Source organism: Chelonia mydas, chromosome 2, assembly GCF_015237465.2.
Source record: "Chelonia mydas isolate rCheMyd1 chromosome 2, rCheMyd1.pri.v2, whole genome shotgun sequence".
NCBI classification, from domain to species: Eukaryota; Metazoa; Chordata; order Testudines; family Cheloniidae; genus Chelonia; species Chelonia mydas.
In genome coordinates this window covers 195,692,164-195,716,618 of record NC_057850.1, presented here as the reverse complement: position 1 = coordinate 195,716,618, position 24,455 = coordinate 195,692,164, and the positions used below count along the sequence as shown (strand labels likewise).

Sequence of the window (24,455 nt, the reverse complement as noted above, 5' to 3'; positions counted from 1 at the left end):
AGAACGTTCAGGGCAAGAGTGTCTTCTACACACATCCCCCACAGGTGACGCCAGAGAGGTACAACCTATATCAGTCCCCCTTAAATTACAGGTTTTAATATACTGGTTAGTAGCTGTTTGGCTCAAATATTTCCCTGCTACCTATTGGTTATATTTTGATGTATTTAAATAGAAACCTCTAACACCACATAAATGTTTAATTATTTTGCCTCTGCACAGATTTCTAATTATGTTTTGATGTATTTAAAGAATAAACATTTAAGCTAATATAAATGTTTAATTGTTTTCCCTTTGGCACTCACGTTAGTGAAAAGCAGATCTACCTACTAATTCCTTAGCAGTCAGATATAATCGTTCCTGATTTTCTAATTGCAGAGCTTTCAAATAAATCAAAGCATGGGGGAAAAACTTTTAACTGTCCAGTTTTGCTTTTCTGTTGTCCATGTTATATGAAAGCCCACAGATAAATACATGTTGGGGTAAAGCCCACCTGGTACTCTTTTATAGCTTTGCGGGTAATGCTGCTTTATGCACTGAGCATTGGAAATGTACACTTCAGCTTTGATATCCGAGAAGAGTTTGTTTCTGTCTGTTTGCTCAAGCATGCCAGACATTGTATACATCTGTGATGGACTGAATTAAAAAGGCAGAGATAAACAGTTTATCAAGAATTAGGAATTACAAACACCTGATGCTCCATCTGCATGCTGTGGAGGAAAAGTGTTTAATTCCTGAAAGCTCCCTATAAAACAAGAGAGCCAACTACAGAACAATCCTCCAAATGGGAGCTAAGAAAAATAAAAGTTAAAATATTGGGGGAAGAGGGAGTATGAGGTGTGGGAGTGTGTGGGGGGGAGAGTACTGAGTATGTAAGTATGAACCATAAAATTCGAGACATACTTACAGCCTATCTTGTAACTTTTTCATATCATTTATTGGGTTGGTGCAATTTTGTTTTACAACTACCCTACCCAATACACAAGCTACATGAACACAGGGAAAGGAAATATTGATATTTCAGAGCAAAACTGCCTGATAATTCAAGATACTAACCACTGGTATTTTGGTGGATTTTTTTTTTGACTTGACAATAAAAGTGAGCATACCTGTGTAATTTAGTCTGTTCATATTGGACTGACATATGGACATGGTCTACGGAACCTAAAGATCCAAGAAAACCCACTGAGGTCTAGCATACCAGGCCACAGAGATAAGCCACCCTATATCCCTTTGTCTTCACAGGAGAAAGCCAGCCCTGCCACTGTCCCTTTCTACCTGGGGCCACACACTTCTCTTTTATGGGAGGCTCCTCAGAATTCTTAAAGCACCATGCACATTTCTGGTGCTGTAAAAATAAAATAATAATAATACCCTAAATCTGTGGCAGTGCTCCTTTGAGATCAGTAGAAGTTATACCAGTAGCTCTCGTTGGCATCAGTAGAAGCTATGTGCATAGCTTAAGGGCAAGATATGGCCTTTGTCTTTTGGGAAGTGAAAATAATTGAGACTGAACTGTCAAGATCTGAACTTTTATTTGAAATGGAACGTGTTTTAGCATGCCATGTCAAAAGAATCTCTGTGTTGACCAACATGCAGCCTTAAACAATGAAAAGGAAACACACAAAGTGCGCAAGCCATCAAATAATTCATATTGCTTTTGATATCTCTCCAACGTACCCCACCAGTCAGTTGTTTTCAGATGGCTCAGCACTTTCTATTTTAAACAAGTGTTTACTGTTGAAGAGGATATTTCTTTTGGAATCCTGTGTTGAGCAGTTATAGCAGAAAGTTGTAATAAATTAGTTTTTTTTTAATTAAAAAGAATTGTTTTTCCCCTGTAATTAATAAAAGAATATTTTAAAGTAATTGAATTACATGCATTGTGGCTTCATTTTTCTCAGTGACAGTCTTGTTGTAATAGCTGTGCCTATGTGATTTATTAAAGAAAAATGTTAGGTTTGGATTCAGAGGCTTTTAAAAAAAATTTATTCAATAAAAGCTCCCTTTGAAATCAATGCAAATAATTCCCTAGGGCTCATTCCTTTATACACTGACACATGAGTAACTTTACACCTGTGATTGGTTCAATGAGACTAGGCAGGTGCGTAAAGTACATAAGTGTTTGTAGGAACAGACCCTTAGTAAGAATTAAAGGAAAACTGAGTAAGAACTTCAAAATATGACCCTATGTCTTTCTTTCCAAGCATTTGGAAAATAGACTTACTGTCCTGTTGACACTGCAGTTCATTTGAAGCAGGAAGTACCTATGTCTAATTCTGTTTCTTCTCTTTGTCAAGCAGATATTATTTTAAATTTCCGAACAACCTATGTCAGCAAGTCTGGCCAAGTTATATTTGAAGCAAGATCTATTTGTATCCACTATGTGACTACCTGGTTCATCATTGATTTAATTGCTGCACTTCCCTTTGATCTCCTTTATGCTTTTAATGTCACTGTGGTGAGTACTACACTTGCATTCTATTAACGGTGTTTCTCTCAAGGGCTCATTTTTGCAAATCAGCTTTTTTTTGGTGGGGAGGGAGAACTGTTCTGTGAACAAAGAGCAAATAAATTACAATCTCTTTGTTCTTGTATTCTCATAAACAAACTAGGGAAATGTGGTTTAGATTAAATTAATATAAGGCGGGTGCACAACTACTTGAAAGAACTGGTTGAAAGAGTAGTCATCAACAGTTGGCTGTCAAACTTGGAGGGTGTATTTAGTAGGGTCCCTCAAGGGTCAGTCCTGGGCCTGGTACTGTTCAATACTTTCATTAATGACTTGGATAATGGAGTGGAGAGTGTGCTTATAAAATTTGCAGACGTCATCAAGCTGAGAGGGGTTGCAAGCACTTTGGCAGACAGGATTAGAATTCAAAGTAACCTTAACAAATTAGAGAATTGATCTGAAATTGACAAGATGAAATTCAGTAAAGACATGCAAAATACTTACAGAGGTCTGCACATGTTTTCAAATCCAATTCTTTTTCTTGGAGAGCTTAACTTGTGTGCTAAAAGTGTTGTAAAATTCATTCCACATGGTCAACATGAATACAAACTCTAGCTCTTGCATCTTGTTTGCAATGTTTTCTGCCTCTCGAATAGTTTCTCCCTTTTGTGATTGGTCTTCAGCTATACTTTCTAATGCACAATCTTTGAGTAAGACTCCAGAATTTCACTTGTTGCCACTGCATGTGCCTCCCAGTGAGTATCAGAGATTTCAACACATGATCATTGCCCAAATATGTTTTAAGAACTGCCCATCGGTATGTTGAGGCAGAGAAAAATGTATAAAGTAACTGGACTGTTGAGAAAAAACTTACTGCCACCGGACAACAATCAACAGCACTGCGGCCAACAAGACTGAGAGAGTGCAGCACATGGTATGAATATGGCATATTTGTTCTGTTCTAAAAGCTTCTTCTGCATTCCTTGATAACGCCCTGACATGTTGGCAGCGTTGTCATAAGATTGACCTCTGCACTTTGAGAAATCTAGTTTGCAAACTTGGCACAGATAATGCAGTACTTGATTTGCCATTTCTTCACTAGTGTGGCTTTTCAAATTGTTATAAAGGAGTGTTATAAATCGTTCAACTGGTTTTCCATCTGTGGGAGACACATATCTTAGTACAATACTCAATTGATCAATATGTGAAAGATCAGGTGTAGAGTCGACAGATAAACTGAAGTACCCAGCAGTACTTATTTCATCCACAATAGCTGAACGAACTTTGTCACTCATTAGACCAAAGAGTTCATCACATATTGTCTTGGATAAGTATAATGGGTTACCTTTGCCAGCATTCCCATATTTTGAGATATGGCCTGCTAAAAATGGGTCAGACTGAACCACAACACATGACAGGATCTGATTTCCTTGCATTATTTCAATCTACGTTAGTAGAACGCCCCTCTGGTTTAGGTGGGGATAAGTAATAAAAAAAGAACAGAAAAACGGGGGAAGAGTGTATAGTAGAGTGTAAGGAAGTCTAACAAAGTTCTGATTTTTCCTATGGTGACTACTCCAATGCTTTTTTAAAAAAATATCAAACATCAATTTTTTTCAAAAAAAAAACCCTCATTTTTTTTGGTGCCCTCTGCTTTGCTGGTACCCTAAGCATGTGCTTAGTCTGCCTATTGGGTAATCCAGCCCTGCACAACTACAAAATGGGGACTAACTAGTAGTCCTGAAAACGGTCTGGGTTTATAGACCATAAATTGAATGAGAGTCAACAATCTGATGCAGCTAGAAAAAAGGCTAATATTCTGGGAGTATTAACAGTAGTGTCATCTGTAAGACACGGGAGGTAATTGTCCCACTATACTCAGCACTGGTGAGGCCTCAGCTGGACTACTGTGTCTAGTTCTGGGGCCACGCTTAGGAAAGATGGGGACAAACTGGAGAGGAAAGCAATAATGATAAAAGATTTAGAAAACCTGACCTATGAGGAAAGGAAAAAAACTGCACGTTTAGTCTTGAGAGAAAAAAAGACCTGAAAACTGTCTTCAAATATCAAGGGATATTAAAAGAGGACAGAGATCAATTGTTCTCCATGGCTACTGAATGTAGAACAAGAAGTAATGGACTTAATTTGCAGCAAGGAAGATTTAGGTTAAATATTAGGAATAACTTTCTGGAATAGGCTTCCAGAGGAGGTTGTGGAATCCACATAACTGGAGGATTTTAAGAACAGGTTGGACAAACACCTCTCAGGATGGTCTATGTTCACTCGGTCCTGCCTCAGCACAGGAGGTGGACTTGATGACCTCTTGAGATCCTTCCCAGTTTTACATTTCTATGATTTCTATTCTTTGAAATTTGTTTTCTCTTTCAGCACTGTGAAATGTTTTGGCCTAAGGTACTAAAGGGAGAAATCAAATACAGTTGTTGAAACGTATTTAACAGCTCAGCCATAGGCATCAAATTGACAAGAAGCCCGTCAGTGGTGCAGTGGTCCTATTGAATTCAGTGGGACTTGTGGGGGAGCAAGGTGCTACTAAAGCAGAGTAAAGGGATCAGAATTTGACCCATAAGAAATTACTAAGCAGAGCCAAAGTGTCCTCTGACAATATAACTGTGAGTTGGACTCTTACCCAAGTGACAAAATGTCAGCCAGATGAAGAAGAATTTTGAACAGTATTAAAGATAGAATGTGAAGACAAAATAAATTGAGCTTGTGCCTTTTTTGCTTCTTTGCAATGTATAAAGAGAGTGTAAAAATGGTCTTTTCTGAGATTTTTTTCCTGTTCATTTTTAAATGAGAAATCTCTGTAGCCTTACCAACTTTAGCAAAATTAACCAGTGCTGGCAACTGGGATCAGCAATGGATACATCTGAACTGGGTGCTGAAAATGCCTTACTTATCAATGTAGCCAAGGGCAAACTGGGTTCATCAACATTTCAGGAGTCCACATGGAAGTTAATGCTCTTCAGATCACCAATTTCTGCTCAGTACCTCTTCCCCCATTTCTTTGAGAAGGTGTGTTCTGTACAGATGGAGAGGCCCAGGGAGGAGAAGAGAGCTGGACAGGACCAGGGAGAGGGCCATATCCTCGGGAGAGGGCCTGGTTTCCATAGAATTTGCCTACACTTCTTGTGGCAGAATTAGACTCTTTCCTTCGTACGTGGTTATAAACTTATGCTTTGAATGGAGCATTCAGCAGAAACTCAATATCTAACTTTGGAAAGATTTTAGCAGAGATTTTCCATTCCTGTGGGTTTTTCACATAAGAGGGCTGGGTGTTTAATGCTTAGTATTTTGTAGTTCTTAGGATTTTGTCCTCCCAGGAATGGGCACACACATCTCTTGTTAGTATTGAGAATTACACATGTAGGTTGAGGGTAGAATAGACCCCCTAGGTTAGAGAGCAAAACTAGCCAAACTCTTGAAATTAATTTAATTTAATTAATGCATATATTTGCATGAACAAAAAATTAATATATTATATAATTATATTTTATTCACATATTAATTCATCAACAAAATTATAATGCACTGAGCCTCCTGAGCTACCAGTCCAATTTAGCTCAGTGCATTGTAATTGTGCCAACCAACATGAATGTCAGTGAATTTTATTTCCAGTCAGAAATTTACATTGCAACTTCTTTATGAATAAGCCATTCCAAAGCCTTTTCTTCAAGGATTATTTTAAAAATAGACTATTTTAGTTTGTACCATAATCTGAATAAAATGTTTCCTTTAAAACTAGTACTATTGGAATTGGGGTGGGGACAGGGGGGATCTTTATCATAATGAATTCTGTGGGGAAGAACCATTTTCCAACAATTACTTTTTCTGTTAAAGAAGACACAGCAATACAAATGCTATAATAATTTGATTAGTTCAGATCAGTCCTTCCTATCATGCCTTTTATCATTGTTTGCTGTGGACAATATTGCAGTAACTAATTACTTAGTAGGCCCCTGAAATAGTGATTCTCCATAAGATACATAGTGAGCCATAGCTCTGAGCCCTGTGTAAGGGACAGTGTATAGCTGTGTTGCCTCAGGAAGTAATTGTGACTCTGGTCACCCTAGGTATCCCCAGCAGGGGAGTTATGGGAGGTTTCACTCCCTCTGTACCACCTCAGCTGAGCAAAGGGAGCATATCATGGCAGAGGATTGGCCAGCCTTATCTTCTCATTTAAGTCAGTCCATTCACAGCCATAATCATATTTGTGGCTGTTCTCTGAATTCTCTCTATTATGCAGTGGCCTTTCTTGTTTTCAGAGGCCTAGGACTTTTTAATCTTGTGCACTCACTGTCTCCCCAAATACCTACATGTTTTTATCCAAGAGCATAAATGCCGCACTGCTTTGCACTTCGTATTGTTATTTACCTCTCTGCAAAATTGGTGTTAAGTGCTACCAAACCAAAAATCTCAATATTAAACCAGTAGTAGTTTTCTACACTCATTTTGCACATGATTTGTTCTAATGTAAATGACTATCCCTGGTGTAAGGCGAACAGCTAACAGAGTTTCTATGGGAGTTTGGCCTGAAAGGAGAGTGGTGGTTTTGTGTTCAGTGCTGGAGGTGCAGTCTTGGTTGGGTTTTTTTGTTTTGTTTTGTTTTGGGTTTTTTTGGGTTTTTTTTTTTTTTTGGAATAGGGTCTAGGAAAAGAATACAATGATGGCTACTGAGGTAGTAAAAAGTGAACAGAGTGAACTAAAAAGTGAACAGAGGAGATACAGAAAATGATTGGATGCAGAAGCTCTAGTATGTATGTTATCCTTGAGTGGGTATCTGATGGAAGCTACTTATTGATGAAATATCATCTGATGGAGCTTATGAGAGAAGACCCAAAATAGCCAGTGGTGGTGATATCTAATTGAGTAAAAGGTTTGTTGCACTAGGGAATGAGGAGGGGAAAAAGGCAGAAGATGGGATATCGAGGAAGAAAAGAAGGGAAGCAAGTCCCTGAAGAAGAGAGGAAGAGATGATAGAGACAGCCAAGGACTTCAGTCTAAATGACCCTGGTGTATGGGGGCTGCAAGTTTGGAGAGAACATAAAACAAATTCATACCAGCACCTGAAAGAGACAGGTCTTTGTGATCAGGGACTCCATACTCTGAATTGACTGGCCTGTCCCCAGACCAGATCCACAGAACAGAAGAGTGTGCTGTCTGCCAGGAGCCAGGATACAAGATATGTGCATGAGGCTGAAGAGAATCCTGATGGGAGTGAGGAAAAAAATCCATCAGTTGTGCTGCATGTTAGGATAAATCACACTGCTAGATTCTCACTGGAATGGACCAAGGATGACTACACTTGGTTTGGAAAGACACACAAAGAAGTGGAAGCTCAGGTGATTTTCAGTGGAATACTTATGGTCCCTCGAAAAAGAGGGCAAAAGTGAGTAAGATAATGAAGATCAATAAATGGCTCAAGGCTTGGGGCTATATGAGGAATGTTTGGGGATTATTGACCATTGAGAGGCATTTATGGAGAGAGGATTTTTCTCGACTGATGGACTTCACTTAGATGCCTGAGTTATTGAGTCCAGAAGGTTAAGACTGGCATCACTGATAAGAAGGGCTTTAAAGTAGGAGATAAGGGGAGGAGGTTGGGAGAGACTCATGAAATCTCCACTCCTGGCTTTCAGTGCATAGGAGCAGGAAAATCAGTTAAATGAAGATATAGTAAGAGATAATGGAACACCACAAAGTAAGAATATGGACAGAAAGGAGGAAGAAAATACAAATATTGATTAGAGTAATAGGTAGGTATTACATTTACTGAAAGGACTATATCTAATCCAGCTAGAAAACTGAGATGCTTATACTTGAGTGCAGTGAGTCGGGGAAATAAAATAGAAGAATTGGAACTACTGGTGCAGTAGGTCAAACCAGATATTTTAGAGCAGTGATGGGCAACTGTGGGCAAAATGTGGAGGACCCTGGGAATTTTTTTAAATCAACTATACAAAAACTATCTGAAATTTGCATCCCAAGCCAGGGGGAAAAACCTATAGGGAAAGGCTCCACACCCAGATGGCTGAATAACCACCTTAAAAATGTTCTTAGGTGTAAGCAGAGAGTCTGTGTAAAATGGAAAGAGGGATTGAGCGCAAAGAAAGCATAATTATGGAGCTTAGAAAATGTAGGAACAAAGTGAGATTTGCTAAAAATCAAGATAAATTAGCTCTTGATAAGAAAATTAAAATAGAGATTTTTTTTTAGCTATAGAAATAAAAAGAGAATAAGGAAGGATAAGGTTTGGCCATTAAGCAGTGTGCATGGGAAGGAGATTGATGATACTGTAGGTATGTCCCAAAAACTAAATGAATACCTTACCTTTCAGTAAGGATGATCATATGTCATATGTGCATGAAAGCAGTACTTCTAATGGAAATGAGCATCTAGAAGTGGAAATTACCACATCTGAGGTGTAAGAAAAGCATAAGAAGCTCAATGTGCTCAAACTGGAGGGAATGGATAATTTCCATCTAAGAATACTGAAAGAACTGTCACGTGAGATTGCTAGTCTGATAGATCTATTAAAAATCCTTGCTATCTCTATGGGTGTACTACCATATGAGTACTTTCATTTAAGAAAAGCAAAAAGTGATCTGGGCATTATAGACATATTAGTCATTACAGACCTCAGTAGTATGCCAGGCTTTAGAGCAAATTGTGAAGGAAAGAATAATTAAATTCATGGAGGCAAATAGTAAAGGGGATGTGATGTAATGAGTTTACCGATGGTAGATCATACCAGGCTAACCTGATTTCCTTCTTTGAGAAAATAACTGATCTTTTTAGATAAAGGAAGTGCAGTAGATCTAATATATTTGGACTTCAGTAAAGCATTGTACCACATGGGAAATTCTGACTTAAATTAGGGAAGATGTGGATCAGTACAAGAATTGTAAGGTGGCTAAGGAACTGGTTAAGAGGGAGGAGGCAGCAGGTTGTGCTGAAATGTATTATTGGACTGCAGGGAGGTTACTAGCAGAGTTCAAGAATTGGTCTTGAGACCAACCTTGTTCAATATTTTTACTAATGACTAGCACAAAAAGTAGGAGTATGCTCATGAAATTTGCCGGTGATACAAAAGTGGGAGCCATCATCGGTATAGAGGAGGATGAAAATATTATACAGTAATGTCTGGGTGACCTTGAAGCCTAGAATGACAGAAATGGGTTGAAATTCAATAATATGAAGTGCAAGGCTATGCAGTTAGGGTCTAATAAGAATTTCTGCTTCAAGCTGGGGACTTACCAGTTGGCAGCCAGAGAGGTGGAGATATACCTGAGTGTGTGGGCCAGCCACAGGATGACTGAGTCACCAGTGTGATGTGTTTGTGAAAAAGGCAAATACTGTATGATCTGAGGATGTAGCCTATGAGGCATTTCCAGTTGAGATAGAGAAATATTAATGCTATTGTGCAAGACCTCATTTGGAATACTGTGTACAGTTCTGGTCACCTATGTTCAAGAAAGATGATCTTAAACTGGCGCAGATGCAGGTACTAGGATGATCAGAGGAATGGACGGCCTGTCTTAGGACAGGAGACTGGAAGAGCTTAGCTTGCTTAGTCTGTGAAAATGAAGGCTGAAAGGGGATATGATTGCTCTCTACAAATACATTAGGGGGATAAATACGAGAAATGGTGGAGAGCTGTTAAGCTAAAGGACAGTGCTGGCACAAATGGGTATAAACTGGCCATGAACAAATTCAGACTGGAAATTAGAAGAAGGTTTCTAACCATCAGAGGGGTTAGGTTCTGAAACAGACTCCCAGTAGGAGTTGTGGGGGGAAACAACGTAATTCGTTTTAGAAAGAGCTAGACAAATTTGATTGTGGTTGTCTGAGGGGGTCACTCATGATGGTAGGGAGCAGGGCTCAGCAGCCCTGAGGCTCATTTCCAGTTTGTCCTATGTTCCTAAAAGCTCATGCTTCAGTGTTCGGCCAGCCACCTGCAGCAGTCAGGAAGAGATCCTCTCCATTGCCAACCCAGTGTATTGTGGGCTGTATTTCTTTTTATAAACCTCCTTCTTCTGAAGCATCAGGGATTGCCACAGTTGAAGACGGGCCATCAGGTGGAATGGGTTGGGACTGTGAAGGCACCCAGCATTCTCTCTGAGGTGCTTGGGTGGCTGGCTTTTGCTCACATGCTCAGGGTCTAACTGATTTTGCTTTATCTGGGGTTGCGAAAGTCTTTTCCACCTGGTCAGATTGGGTAGTGACCACCTTCATCTTCCTCTGCAGCATGTGGGTGTGGGACACTTGCCAGGACTATTTGGGTATATCTCACTTAATCATTTCCTTGCCATTATGGGGGGCACCGGTGCAGCTCGGTCCCACCTATTCTCTTCCTGTGGCACATAAGTCTGGTCTTCTGTGGGCTGTAATACTTTGGTTTCATTTCAGATGTTGGGTTTAGTATGCAGGTGCTGGGTTCTGTTCGTGGCCTGTGATATACAGGAGGCCAGACTAGATGATCTGGTGTCCCTTCTGGCCTTAAATTCTGACTCTAAGGCAACAGAGAATCAAGCCCAAAGAGTCAAGAGAATTCCTTTCCAACTTTGTATGAAATTTAGCAATTTCATTTCTGATCCCTAACCTCCTCAGTAGTTCAAGGCACTGAAGGCTGCTATTATTTCAGCTTATACTGCCTTTTGCTAAACTCTCGTCTTTGTCATTTCCACAGGAAAGGTTAACCCAGCTAGTCTAAATTGATTAACTGAATGTAGAAATTCAGCTAGCGTTGTATTTATGGACAAAGCAAATCTACACTGGCACAAGTATGAGTGCTGATTCTTCACTTTGTCTTTCTAAATTTATTATAGAGAAAATAAAGCTGCCTGCTTTCATCTGAGATCTTTCAATGACAGATTGAACACAATAGAAGAAAAAAACTGGGAATAACTAATGAGAAAATTCAGTGTAATTATACAAGATTTATTATGCTAATGTGCAAATTTATTTTCACATAATTTCAAGATGTGGGGCTTTTTAGCCCAAGTAGAAAAATGAAATATTTTTCTAGACCTCATAAAAAGAAATGTTGCATTGTTTCAACTATTGTTTAATATCCAGTAGTATTCTCCCTTTTTTTTACCAAAACAAAGTGGTCAAAGTTCAGAATGTAGTCACAATTTACCTGTGAATGAACATGGAAATCAGCATTTTTTTTTTAAGCAACATGACTTATGCCTGGGGATTTTTTTTAATCTTAACAGTACTTTTGCCATGCGGTAGTTATGGCTATATCTGAATTTAAGCATTTATATCTCAGCTATATTATCATTATTTGCTTGTATTATGGTAGTGCCTACAGGCCCAAATTAGAGGTGAGGGTTCTATTGTGCTAGGCACTGTACATACGTATACAAAAAAGATTGCCCCAAAGATTTTTACAGCTGTCAACCACAGTCCTACAGACTTACTCACATGGTTAACTTTACAAATATGAGTAATCCCCCTGACTCCTTAGCACATGACAAGAGATGGCTAAAACAAGCAAATGCAAGGAAGGGAGGAGGACATGGGGACAGTGAAAGGTTTGTTTGGTATAATAAACAGCAGTCTCCGCATGCAGACTGACTGCCTAGCCGTTGTCAGTTATTATTGATTACAGTGCTGTGTCCTTAAGGAAGGATTTTAAAGGAGAATACTGTAGTGGTTTTGTGGATTTTTTCCTCAATTGTATTGGGGGCAGCATGGGAGAAAGCGCGAAGGTTCTTGAGAAATAGTTAAAATAATGGGCAATGAAGGCACTGGTAAAAAGTTCAGGGGATAATGAGGCCTGCAGTATAAATCGATATCAAGGATTAGTTGTTAATGTTTTATAGTGGTGTCACATCAGTCTATTGGGCCATATTCTGTTGTCAGTAACACCAGGTAAATTTAAATAGCTTCATTGACGTCAATGGATGTGCACAGGTGTAACTGGGAACAGAATAAAGCCCATGGCTTGTTTGGGGTTTCATTCGTCATTCCGAACTCAGCTCAGGTTGTGAACTTTATCAGCCAAACTAGGCCTAGTTTTGAGTGAACAGAGCCATTTTATTTAAACTTTTAGAATGTCAACTTTTGATAATGGAAGCAAAAAGCCTTCAATTCATACTGGGATTAATATAAGAAAACAATGGTCAAAAATGAAAAGATTTGCTCATGTTTTTTATAGCACCCATTCCTGTAATATCCAAATGTTCTGGAAGTAGTAGAGAGAAATATGCAGTTTGATTTGTGTTTTTCAGCCAACACAAGACAGACACAGAATGAGTCTTTAAAAATGTATAGATTCCTATGACTATATGAAATGAATGTAAATAGTGAGGACAAATGACAGTAAAATGTAAGCAGGAGACCTGGAATAGCCTCTGGGTTTGGCAGGAGATTTAAAAGTTTGAGTCAAATTTTCACAATTCCTGGAAGCTGTTTGGTTTCTGCATCCATTGAAAAATACAAAATCAGATTAATGCACATTGCATTCTCTGTAGCAAGAAGCTGTATCATGTGGAAATACTACAAGGACCTTCTCTGAGGCATAATCCCTTATGGAGCTCTCCTTTGCAATGGAGCAATAACTCCTCCCTTCACTGCTCTCTCCCCCTACAAAATAGTGTGCTTGAATGACGTATCAGAGCCTGTAATGTTCTATCTGGTCTCTGTCCTGCAAAATATCTGTAGCGTGCTCTTGCTTCCAATGCACAAACTACATGCCATGTTTTTTATCTAATATCCACCTTGGGAGAAACCGCTCACTCCCTTTTTTTCCCAGGCTTTAGTTACTGAATCATTTTTATCCCACATGTAACGCTATTGACTTTGGCCCAGTGTGGTTTATTTCATCATACTGTTTGGCCCTTTGTTAGCAGTAATCAAAAACTATTACAAAAATGGGGCAGTTTGTTTCTTCATGTTGGAGCCACGTGAAATTTGGTCAGTTTGGCTCATTTTGTTTTTTGGTTGAGGGGTGTGCCTAAATGCAATACTTAAGTGAAACCCGAGGCCTCGGGCTGCACACAAAGCAAGGCCAAAGATCGAGGCTGTCTGTGTTTTGAAATCAGTTTGGCTGCAGTCAAATATATATACATACTCAGTTTTTTAAAAATGTACTGGCTTTGCCACTGTTTGAACTTGTGAGTCTAAATCTTAGCTTAATGCATGCACTGAGTAACTAAGTTGTGTGTGCATGTGGCAAGGAAATTTTATAGAACTTGAGGGGGGAGAGGACTTTTTCTTTCTTCCACTAAACCAGGACTTTGTTTAGTATATTTCAACAGTGCTGAAAATTCTATTTCCCTAGGTGTCCCTTGTCCACCTCCTAAAGACTGTCCGATTGCTGCGTCTTTTACGTCTTCTTCAGAAGCTGGATCGTTATTCCCAGCACAGCACAATTGTCCTCACACTTCTTATGTCTATGTTTGCATTGCTTGCTCACTGGATGGCATGCATTTGGTATGTCATTGGAAAAAAGGAGATGGAAGAGAATAATCCCGTTACTTGGGATGTAGGTAAGAGTCTGTTTTTTACCATATATAAATCACCCAGTGTTTCCTTTCTTGTTAAAGTTTATAATACTGTACCATATTGCTCTGTAGGATATAAAAGCTAAAACTACAGAGTATATTTTATTAACCAGGGCATATTTAATACATGTAAATATTTAAAATGAATTGCCTGATTAAGGGATGGGTAATCCCACTGAAATTTGACCCAAATGTCCATTCCTCAACCCCACATTTGTGTACCTACAAAGTGAACATGATTTATATATTGAACAAGGTTTTGCATATTTGATTCTAAGAGGCTAAGTTCTTTTGAGTTTACCTAATTATAAATTTCTATCTACCTACCTTCAACACAAGAAAAGACTCATTCCTTTAACTGTCTCCTTTCCTTTTTAAAACATAGTCTGTACTTTAAAACATCATACATGGAAAACATATTAAATAATCAATTTTGTTTAGTTTTTCTAGTAATGTTTATTTAAGCATTTATTATTTTTCTCGAAGTGCATTAAACCAGTGGCAAGGGTTTGTTGCCCAAATCATATATGTCTAATGATGGTATTTAAAACATTCAATAAAAGATCAACAGTTTATGGACGATAACATTTTATAGGTACTGGTCCATCTTCATCCCTATAATAACCAGATTGAAATCAATGAGTCACCAGGGATGATTTGGCCCAGTTTCTGTCATTTAAAACTGTTATCTTTCCTGAGCTGAAAATGTGAACTCTACTAGCACACAAGAAGGTACAGGAGAGTGTGTGAAGAACTGACCATATCACCACTAGGACTGGGGAAATGCTTTCTGCCTAAATTTGAACCCACTTGAGGTCAAGCATTTGCAAGTTTGGTGCATATTTCATTGTTTCTGAGTTCCTGTTTCACTTGGAATTGAGAAGAGATCCAGTTTTTCAAAAAGGATTAAACTGGAGCACAGAGTAAGAGGAGTGAAAAACAAAGATTTTGAAAAATTAGCAGAGAGGAAGAGTCGATAGAAAAATTCTGATGAAAAGATAAATACCATATACAGGCTTTCCTTTAGTCAGATTTTTTGTCAAAAAAATTGGAGAATGAGGAGGTGAGCAAAGATTTTCAATTATAGATGTGGTGGGAGGTCTGAAATGCAAACTACTTTAGTGAATCTCGCAAACCAGAACAATAGCTCACGAGGTTTGCAAATCATGGAAAGTCAGGAGAGGCTTCCAGTTCTTAGTAGCTTCACAATGTAATGGGTAGAACCTGAACTGGCTTCTTTTCTAAAATCCTCCAGTGAACGGCCTTGTTTGTTTGGGAAGGGTGTGGAAGGGGGAGAACATGTTAATGGGGAAGGTCTGTACTTTTCAGGTTAAACCTAAGGGCCAGTTTCTTCAACTAAAAGAAAAGGAGTACTTGTGGCACCTTGGAGATGCATCCGATGAAGTGAGCTGCTCATGAAAGCTTATGCTCAAATAAATTTGTTAGTCTCTAAGGTGCCACAAGTACTCCTTTTCTTTATGCAGATACAGACTAACACGGCTGCTACTCTGAAACCTTTCTTCAACTAGTTATCTTGTATTTCTTCTGAGTGATGTTCAAGACTTCTGGAGCTTTCAAAGTTGTATTGGATGGGGACTCCTCCCTCCCCCCAATTATATTTAGTTATAAGGGTTTGCATCTATAAACTGGGAGATGAATTGACTGTTATATGTGAACAGGAAGGGGTTTGGTAGTGATTGGGTATTACTGCAGCTACATCACTCTTTCTTTAAGGCAGTAACTATCACCCTGCAGCTTTCAGAGTCATTCTAACTTCACTCTGAATGAAGAACAAAGAAGAACTTCTTCTGTCTTTTTCTTTGCTGGCAAACCATGAGTCACCCCTTTTGTTCACTTTCTTTTTTTTTTCTTCCTAGTTGTCTTTTCCTTTGACCTTATATAAAACCTTTTGTTCTTGTCTAGATGAATAGAAAGAGGGCAAGGACAGTGGTAAAATTGGTTGGGTCTTGTAAACTCTGTTGATTTTCTTTGTTCTGTAAAATACAAAAGGGCTGAATAGAAACATGTGAGTATTTTAGGTGTCTTTTTGTTGTTTTTAAGAAAGGCCTGTTGCCTACTCAACACTGTAATCATACCTGATAGAGGGATATAGGACTCATTCCCTTTCAGATGCCTGCTCAGGAAAATGTTTGGTGAGGGAAGTATACAAACAGCAGGGACTAAGTGTACAGAGAAGTTGGCTCTAGCTAAAACATCAGGTCCTTTTCTTGCCTCCTTGAATCCCCCCCCCCCCCCCCCCCCCCCCCGCATACACACACCCTTCTTTAAAAGTTGCTGCAAGAGGAATGACTGATGGGAAAACTAGTGGGAAGGTTAAAAGTGCCTGACCTGGAACTAACTGAGGAAGTCGGAGGGAGAAATTCAGGGAGAGGAACACCTAATCAACGCACCTCTCCAGCTTACCGTGAGGCTACCAAAATCCTGTCTGATTCTCTGTCATGCATGTCTATTGTTCATGTTTTCTTCCTCTTTGTCATGAATTTGTTTGAACAAAACAGCTCCTGGGGCTGGCTGACGAGCTCCTCACAAAGTGCAGTGCAGAAACCTCACAAAGCTGTAGCAGAAGAGGGGGAGATACAAAGAAAGCCCAGTGTTTGAATGGGTCACAAATTCACGAGCAGAAACAAAATAAGGAAAAAAGTTGTGCTCAACAGACATATTAAACAGCCTTCAAAGGACATTGTCAGCGGGTTTAGGCTCTGAAAGTTAGTTTATTCAAACACACTTAGCACTGTCTCAGTTACCAGGCAAACTGGCCCTCTGATTCCCATTCAGTGCACACACACCCTACAGTCTCAGGCCATGGGCCATCACATCATATCAATTATATGATTCTCAGACTCTGACTGGGCCCTAGGTGGCAGTGCCCAGGTACTAACCATGATTGCCTCAGCAGGCCTGACTAAAGGTATATCTACACTTATATATGTACACTTACACTATATCAGCCAACTAGCGCTGTTATAAATAGACTGTGAGGCACAATGTAGGTGAGTAGAGTGCCCTATACTCCTGTACCCCCAGGGTATATACTCCATACGGCTCTCTACACACCCAAGCAGTCCCTCCCATGTCTACGCTGTTGCAGTGTAGTGTCCTGCTGTGTCCTCCAGTGAAGAGCTCCTGGAGCCTTTCACTGGAGTGTGTAGCAACACACCACAGTAACAAGTGTGGATGCAGCCTGTGGCACGTACCTACATGTGTAGCGCCTGTCGTCTACATGCTGCCATAAGTGCAGGCATAGCTTTAGGCTCAGGCCCTGCAGTTCTGTGCTCTCTGGGGGCAATGACCGTGGTAATTAGAGACCAAACAGCCTCCTTAAAGTAAAATAGCATTTATTTAGAACAGAAGCATTTCTAGAAAACATATCATAAAAACAATATGACACGCTACACATGTGTCTGGCTTAGCAGGTGTTTAACCATCTTCCACGTGGGGACAGAGGAAGAAATAGCTTCCTATACACTGTTCCACAGAGCCTCTTTCTGTCAGCTTGTCTCCTTGTCAAAGCTCACTGATGCTCCCTGGACAGCTCCTGGTGACTCACCACCCTTTGCAGGGATCAAGACAACTTTTTAACTCTTTATAACCCATTTGATCTCTAGACTCCCAGCCTGACAAAAGAGCTGTGTCACTTCCCCCTACAGCCTGGAAGGATGTCACTGTATTTTAAGTGTGTGCTTCCATGTTCTTATCTGGAAAGCTATTTTGTTGTCTTTCTGTACCGACCCCATTGAATTCAAGTATTAGAGGCTGCCCTTTTTAGAGCTAGTGAGCCTGGGGCTAGCCAGCACTGTTCTGAGGCAGAGTGCCATTAAGGACCAGTGTTTGGGCCTGGTAGAGGGGATAATCAGACCCAGCAGGGAAGAGGTCAGGTGATACCTGTAAAGGTTGAAAGAGTTGAACTGAGAAGGCTTGCTATAAGGAAGCAGTTTGGCTCAGGGAGTGGGGCAGAGGGGGCGGGGGGAGAGATTTTCAGGCAGACAGCCTCTCCGGGGACTGAGGAAGAGCTGCCAGGGGCATGTAAGCTCTGGCAAAGAAGCCCTGGATCAGGAGAATTGTGCAGCTGTTGAATTAATGTTGAACTGTTTATTTGGGGGATTTTGCTGAAGATTGTAGCACCACCAGTAAATGAAGCCCCGAGGGAAAAAGGACTGATCCAGACTCTGGGCATAGAGACTGTTCAGCAGCTTACACGTACATATAATAAACATTCCATTATCCCTTCTAGACAATAACTTCCCCTTGCAGACCAGGTCACATACGGCGTTCATAACATTATTACATATCAGCTTCACATCTGTCACCAGCAGCATTGCCAACCTTCTTTCCATATGTTATATGTAATAATTTAGTACAGGGGTTTTTAAAAGGAAAACAATATAAAATATTGAAAGTATTAGAATAGTTGGAAAACAATGGGCTCAGAAAGTCTCAAACAAGGACTAAGTCACCTTCCATAAAATGTACATCAAATTTCTATCTGAGCATATGCATGCTCCATATATTAGAACAGTGGGCTATATTCTGCCCTCAGCCAGATTTGTGTAACCACATTGGTTTTTTTCATATGCAAGTTATTTGCTGGTAAGACATAATGCTAGATTTTGAGCTCCCTGTGAAATCTGATTAGTGCTACTGTGGCAATGTAGTGTGTTAGCAGTGGTCCTCCCCCTCTGGTTCAGTGGGAGGCTGCCCTGCCTCACTACATAAATGGACATCACCCACAGTTAGGGAATTAGCAGAGCACTGAACAATCTATGGCTCTGGCCTGTAGTCAGGGCAGTGCAGCAAAGGGTCAGGCGTTCTAGCTCCAGAAGATGGCCGACAAACGTGGGCCTTTTGGCCAAGAGATGGGAGGCTGCCACCCCAGGGGTGGGATGGCAGGGGGTAGATGGACCTGGGCCTACCCGACTCCACCGAGCCCCAGGCCAGGGCCCTAACAGTGGTGGAGTTAGGGGTCAGTGGGGAATCCAGCTGCAACATGCTAACAGCAGTTTAGGTAGCGATGCAGCCAGACTGAGGTCAGATACCCCTGGACCACTTCCTACCCTCCTCTCAGGTTGCACTGGATCCATTGAGTGTCCTCCGACTCCTCAGGATTGGTAGCCAGTGGCCGTTCCAGCAACTCCTCAATGTCTCAGTCTACTGGCAACCCCAGCCACTTTGGCTAGTCCTCAGCTTGGCGTAGCTCCCCTTCGGTCTCCAGGCTCGGGAGTGGGCAGAAGATGTCTGTTTCCTCTGGCGGCTGCAGCCCAACTGAGCTCCAGGACTTGCCCTTTATACTTCCAAGCATGCCCTGGCTCTGCCCACCTGGGTTCAGAAAGTGGTCCCTCCCCCTGTGCCTCAGTGGGAGGCACTCCACCTCACTACAGACAGTATAAAGCTGATTCAAGCTGGCTAAAATTACCCATAATGCAAGGGAATCCTCAAGTGTGGTAGAAGCAGCGCATCCTGCCTTATGCCACCCCATCTACCCAGATAAGGGACGTATGTGGAGGAGGTGGAAAGAGTTTGGCTGGTGTGCTGCAGCACACTGGCGATCTCCAGATGCCACTTGGAACCATAACCTGGAACAATCTTGAGGCTGCTTTACTTTACACCTGGGGCAACACTTGCCCCTGGAAGCCCCAAGGATTGGGAGAGGATAAAGATGTCATAGACACACCTTCTTCCTGAGAGTACATCTGAGCTGAACCCAAGGACTGGAACCATAGAATGTCACAAACCAGTAATATTGTATGAATTTCTGTTCATGTTTGTGTAGCCTCTTCTTTGTCATTGAGTTACCCTGTGAATAGTCCCAGGGTAATTATTATAAGCATAGTAGAGTTGGGTCCAAGGTAAATACGACTCACTAGTGAAGTAGAGTTTGTCCTGTTAATTTATACATCTGCATCATATTTTACCTCAAAACATATTAGGATTTAAATACAATCAATGAGAGCACTCTCTAACTAGGATACAACTGAGCATAAGTACAAGTCACAAGAGCAGGTCCTTAATAATGAGGAGCTTCTCCTCCTGTTTTATAAAGGATGAGAGTCCACGTTTATTTAGAGCCCAATTCTGACACTTGCTCACATTAACTAATACCGTACTCCATTAAGAGTTCCACTGATTTCAGAAGGATTACTTGCTAAGTAAGGTACCGCTTAATGCAGGTAAGGGTGGCAGAACCTGGCCCTTAGTTTTTGTACCTAATCTGCCAATTGCATTTTACCATTACCTTTTTATTCAATATAATTAAAACCACAACTAGACACTCAGTTTTTAAAGATGGCTGTGATCCAAAGCCCACTGACGGCAATGAAAGTCTTTCTATGGACTCTAGTGGGCTTTAGATCAGGCCCTAAGCCAGTATTTTGAGAAAGATGTATATGTATCTTTATTCTGCTGTTTGGTTACAAAAGAACATGTCTCCTCCTTAGAAGCAGGTTTTTTCTTCTCCTGTTAGCTGTGGTAGTAAGTGCCTTATAGCTGAAAAGCTCCTCTGGATTAATGGTATTCCACTACGGTGCATCTAGCAGCTGAAAGAAAAAGATGTCTTTGGTTGGAGGAGGGACAAAAATTAGTGATTGTTTGTTTTTATAGATAGACTTGTTTCAGATCATATTTCTTTTATTAACTTCCTTACCATGTTTAGTGTTTCCTCAGAAAGCTTTCAACACAGAATAAAGTCTGAGGTTTTGCTGATGCTCTAAAATTTTTAGGCTGTAATATTGTAACTATTACTTAGGACCTAGTTGTGCTAACAGATATACATCATAACCCTGATCCCATACCATTGACTTGGGTGGGACATGCATGGGGCCCATGTATCTGTTTCTTTGGCTAATTTAAACAAACCAGGTACTTAGTTTACATGTGGATTAGGGAGAGGGGAATGATAAAGTACTTCTAATGAAAATACACAAAGCAGAAAAGTGTGTGTGCTGTTGTTTGGCTCTTATTGGGCCAAATCATGAAGTTCTTCCTCAGTTCTTTGTCCTTATTCAGGCAAAGTTCCCACTGTAAAGAATTTAAAATAATAAATTCAAGAATGTTGCCATTCAGTTATGAGAAGAAAAGGAGGTGATTTTTCATTAGGGGGTAGGCTGTGGTTCCTGTCTGCAGACGGGGAAGCAGTTATAGGAGTAGACTGACCTCCGTTGTCGTCAGTGTGAGTAACTGTCACCTGTATTGATTCATATTTAAGTTAAGCTTGTTTCAGATGTATTTAGATAGGTTGTTTCTATGTGCAGGCTTGTCTATTTACACACAATGATGTAAACGTGACAAAATGCTAATGAATCAGCCGTTGTTATATTGTGTTGAAGCAGGCTGTGGACCTTACAAAATGCTCTGATGGGCCATGTATGGCTCATGGATCATAGGTTGGGCACTCTTGATCTAGACCATCCCTGACAGGTGTTTTGTCTGATGTGTTCTTAAAAATCTCCAGTGGTGGAGATTCCACAAACTCTCTCGGTAACTTGTTCCTAACTGTAATGGTAGTTAAGAACAGGAAGTTTTTTCCTAATGTCTAACTTAAATTTTCCTTGCTGCAATTTCAGCCCATTACTGCTTGTCCTGTCCTCAGTGGTTAAGGAGAACGATTTATCACCTTCCTCTTTATAACAACCTTTTACGTACTTGAAGACTGTTATTGTGTCCCCCTTCCGTCTTCTCTTCTCCGGACTAAACAAACTCATTTTTTTTCAATCTTTCTATGTCAGTCAAGTTTTCTAGACCTTTAATCGTTATGTTGCTCTTCTCTTGACTTTCTCAACATCTTCCCAAAGTGTGGTGCCCAGTACTCCAGGTTGAGGCCTTATCAGTGCTGAGTAAAGTGAAGAATTACTTTTAGTGTCTTGCTTACAGCGCTCCTGCTAATACATCCCAGAATGATATTCATTTTTTTGCAACAGCATTATATTGTTGACACACTTGGTTTATGATCTACTGTAACCCCCAGACCATTTTCTGCAGTACTTCTTCCTAGACAGTCATTTCCCATTTTGTATTTGTGCAATTGATTATTCCTTCCTGAGTGTAGTTGTAATTGTCCTTATGGAATTTCATCCTATTTATTTCAGACCATTTTGCCAGTTTGTCAAAATCATTTTGAATTCTAATCCTGTCCTCCAAAGCCCTTGCTATCCCTCCCAGCTTGATGTCATCCGCAGAATTTATAAGTGCACTCTCTGCGCCGTTATCCAAATCGTTTACGTAGATACTGAATAGAATTGGACCAGGACAGATCCCTGCGGGATCCCACTCAGTATGGGATATGAGAAGGTAATGCAACCTGAGCCTTCTTGTCTAGGACTTGAGACCCTCACCTGAGCAAGTCTTGCAGCCTTCACCAGCCAAGAAAGCAGTTGTTGTTTAGTCATTGTGCAGTTTGACTTTATTGCCTGATAAAGCATAGCTACTGGGCTGATCATTTACAGTCCAGTTAGCACTTGAGATAGTCTTATGTTCCTTTTTCCTCTTTTCATTCCTGACTTTTAAAATTCCTTGCTTTTTCCTTTTGTATTGTTCCCATCATTCAATCCCTTTGGTGAGGCAGCCATCTCCGTGAGACATGGCATGATTTTCTGCAAAAATAAGATTTTCAGTTAGCTGGCACAGAATAGAGGCTCTGATTCTGATCTCACTTACACCAGTGTAATTCCACTGACTTCAGTGGCATTGCTTCTCATTTCCACAGGTTTAACTGAGATCAGAATAAGGCACAGAGTCTTTATTGCCTGTTTTGAATTAGTCCATGCTGAGTTAGCCCCCTTCATGTTCTTACCAGCTATGAGAAGTGTCATTCAGATCTGGCTGTACAAGAAACAGACAGTACTGAAAATGTTTCTTGTTGCTAAATGCATTCACCCTATGAGAACTGTATGATCTGTTGAAACTGGACTACCGTGAATATGTAGTGAGCAGATTAGTAGGCAGCCAAGTGTCGGGATGCTGCTTCTCTTAGATAGTCAAAGCTGTCAAGTATAATTTTATGTAACAGTCTTGAGCAGTTCTCCCTCCTGTCAGCCATAACTTCAGCAATAACTTTTTATTAGTTCACCTATAGTAACACTTACAATACTGTAGTTATGGAGGACTTATTATCAGCACCAACTTAGAACACCTATATTTAAATGGAAAAAAAATGTCAAATTTGCTTCCTTTGGAAAGGATTCAAAAAACCTTTTTCATTTAAACTTATTTAATTATTCACATGTTTCTTTCAACAAATTATCTTTATTCTCTTTTCTGATTTATACTTGGTAAGTAGTTTTTATTACTTTTGTGACCATTATGTTTGACTCAGTAACAGTAAAGCTCTGCAAGCTTTTGGACCATTCTACTTGCACTTATGTTACAAGGTTGCAGTATAAAACTCTCCACGCTGAACTTATTCTTTGCATAGTTTGTCTAAATTCTGTCAGTATATCTGAAGTCAGCTGTGAAGCTGGAATCTTCATCATGATAATTATCAAATGTCATATCCAGAGTTTAGTGGCTTAAATAGTTTTTAATGCTAGGAAGGTTTTTCCAGGCTGATGCAAAGAAACTTAAAGCATTCATCATTCTTTTCATTAGTTCTTTTGCAGTCACCAGCAATCTTGTCAGAAGCTCTGGGGATATGTTTTGAATATATCCTTGTGAGTCACTTGCACACCTATCTAGGTTAAACTCCACTTACACTTCTTTCAGAGGAAAGGCTATTTTTTAGGTGTTTGCAAAACCGGAGATATTCAAAGCTGCTAGTTTTTCACTTTTATGATGAGTTTTAGCGTATTAATTAACATCTCCTAGTAATCTGAGATATGACACAGCAGGCTCAGTGGTAAGATAAAAGCCAAGTTAGAAAAACAGCAGTGCTGTTACTCTCTGTACATGACCAAAGTAATGAGGAAGCTGGGATAACAATTAATACTTAACATTTCTTAAACCTTCACTGTGCTGTACAAATTTTAATTAATCCTCACAACATTGTATAATGAAATAAATAACATACTTCCCAATATATGTAACAAAACTGAAGCAGAGAAGTTAAATGGCTTGCCAGAGACCACAGAGGGGAGCATGTACCAGAGCTCAGATTAGATCTCAGGATTTGTTGGCTCCCATGCTTATCCTTAGGTAGTGCCCTAATGAATAACTATTAATTATTATTCATGCTGATTATTCCAGCTGTGTTTTGGTACAGACTTAGGCCCTCATCCTGCTGTTGGTTACTTATTAAAATTATTTTCCGGAAGTGACATTAGCAGTATTGCCAACTCCAAGCTTTTGAAAAGCATGAGCCAGTCCCCCATCATGAGATTTTTAAAATACAGTTCTGTGGGAGTGGGGTGGGGGGTTTAATCCTTTAAAGTTCATGTTTTCAAGCTTTTCTTAGCAACTATTAGGGCTAGAAACTAACTTTTTTAAAAAGAAAGAAAGAAAGAAAATACTGAAGCTCTCATGGAATC

At 40.0% G+C, this 24,455-nt stretch overlaps 1 protein-coding gene across 1 annotated transcript in view; it reads left to right on the top strand.

Annotated features, from left to right (window-relative positions):
• The window catches only part of KCNH8 (potassium voltage-gated channel subfamily H member 8), a 374,236-nt gene that overhangs the window by 233,046 nt on the left and 116,735 nt on the right, over window positions 1-24,455 (top strand). Inside the window, exons 6-7 of the mRNA XM_007053238.3 lie at window positions 2,301-2,458; window positions 13,761-13,968. Coding sequence (XP_007053300.1) covers window positions 2,301-2,458; window positions 13,761-13,968 — 366 coding nt within the window. The remainder of the gene's footprint in view (window positions 1-2,300; window positions 2,459-13,760; window positions 13,969-24,455) is intronic.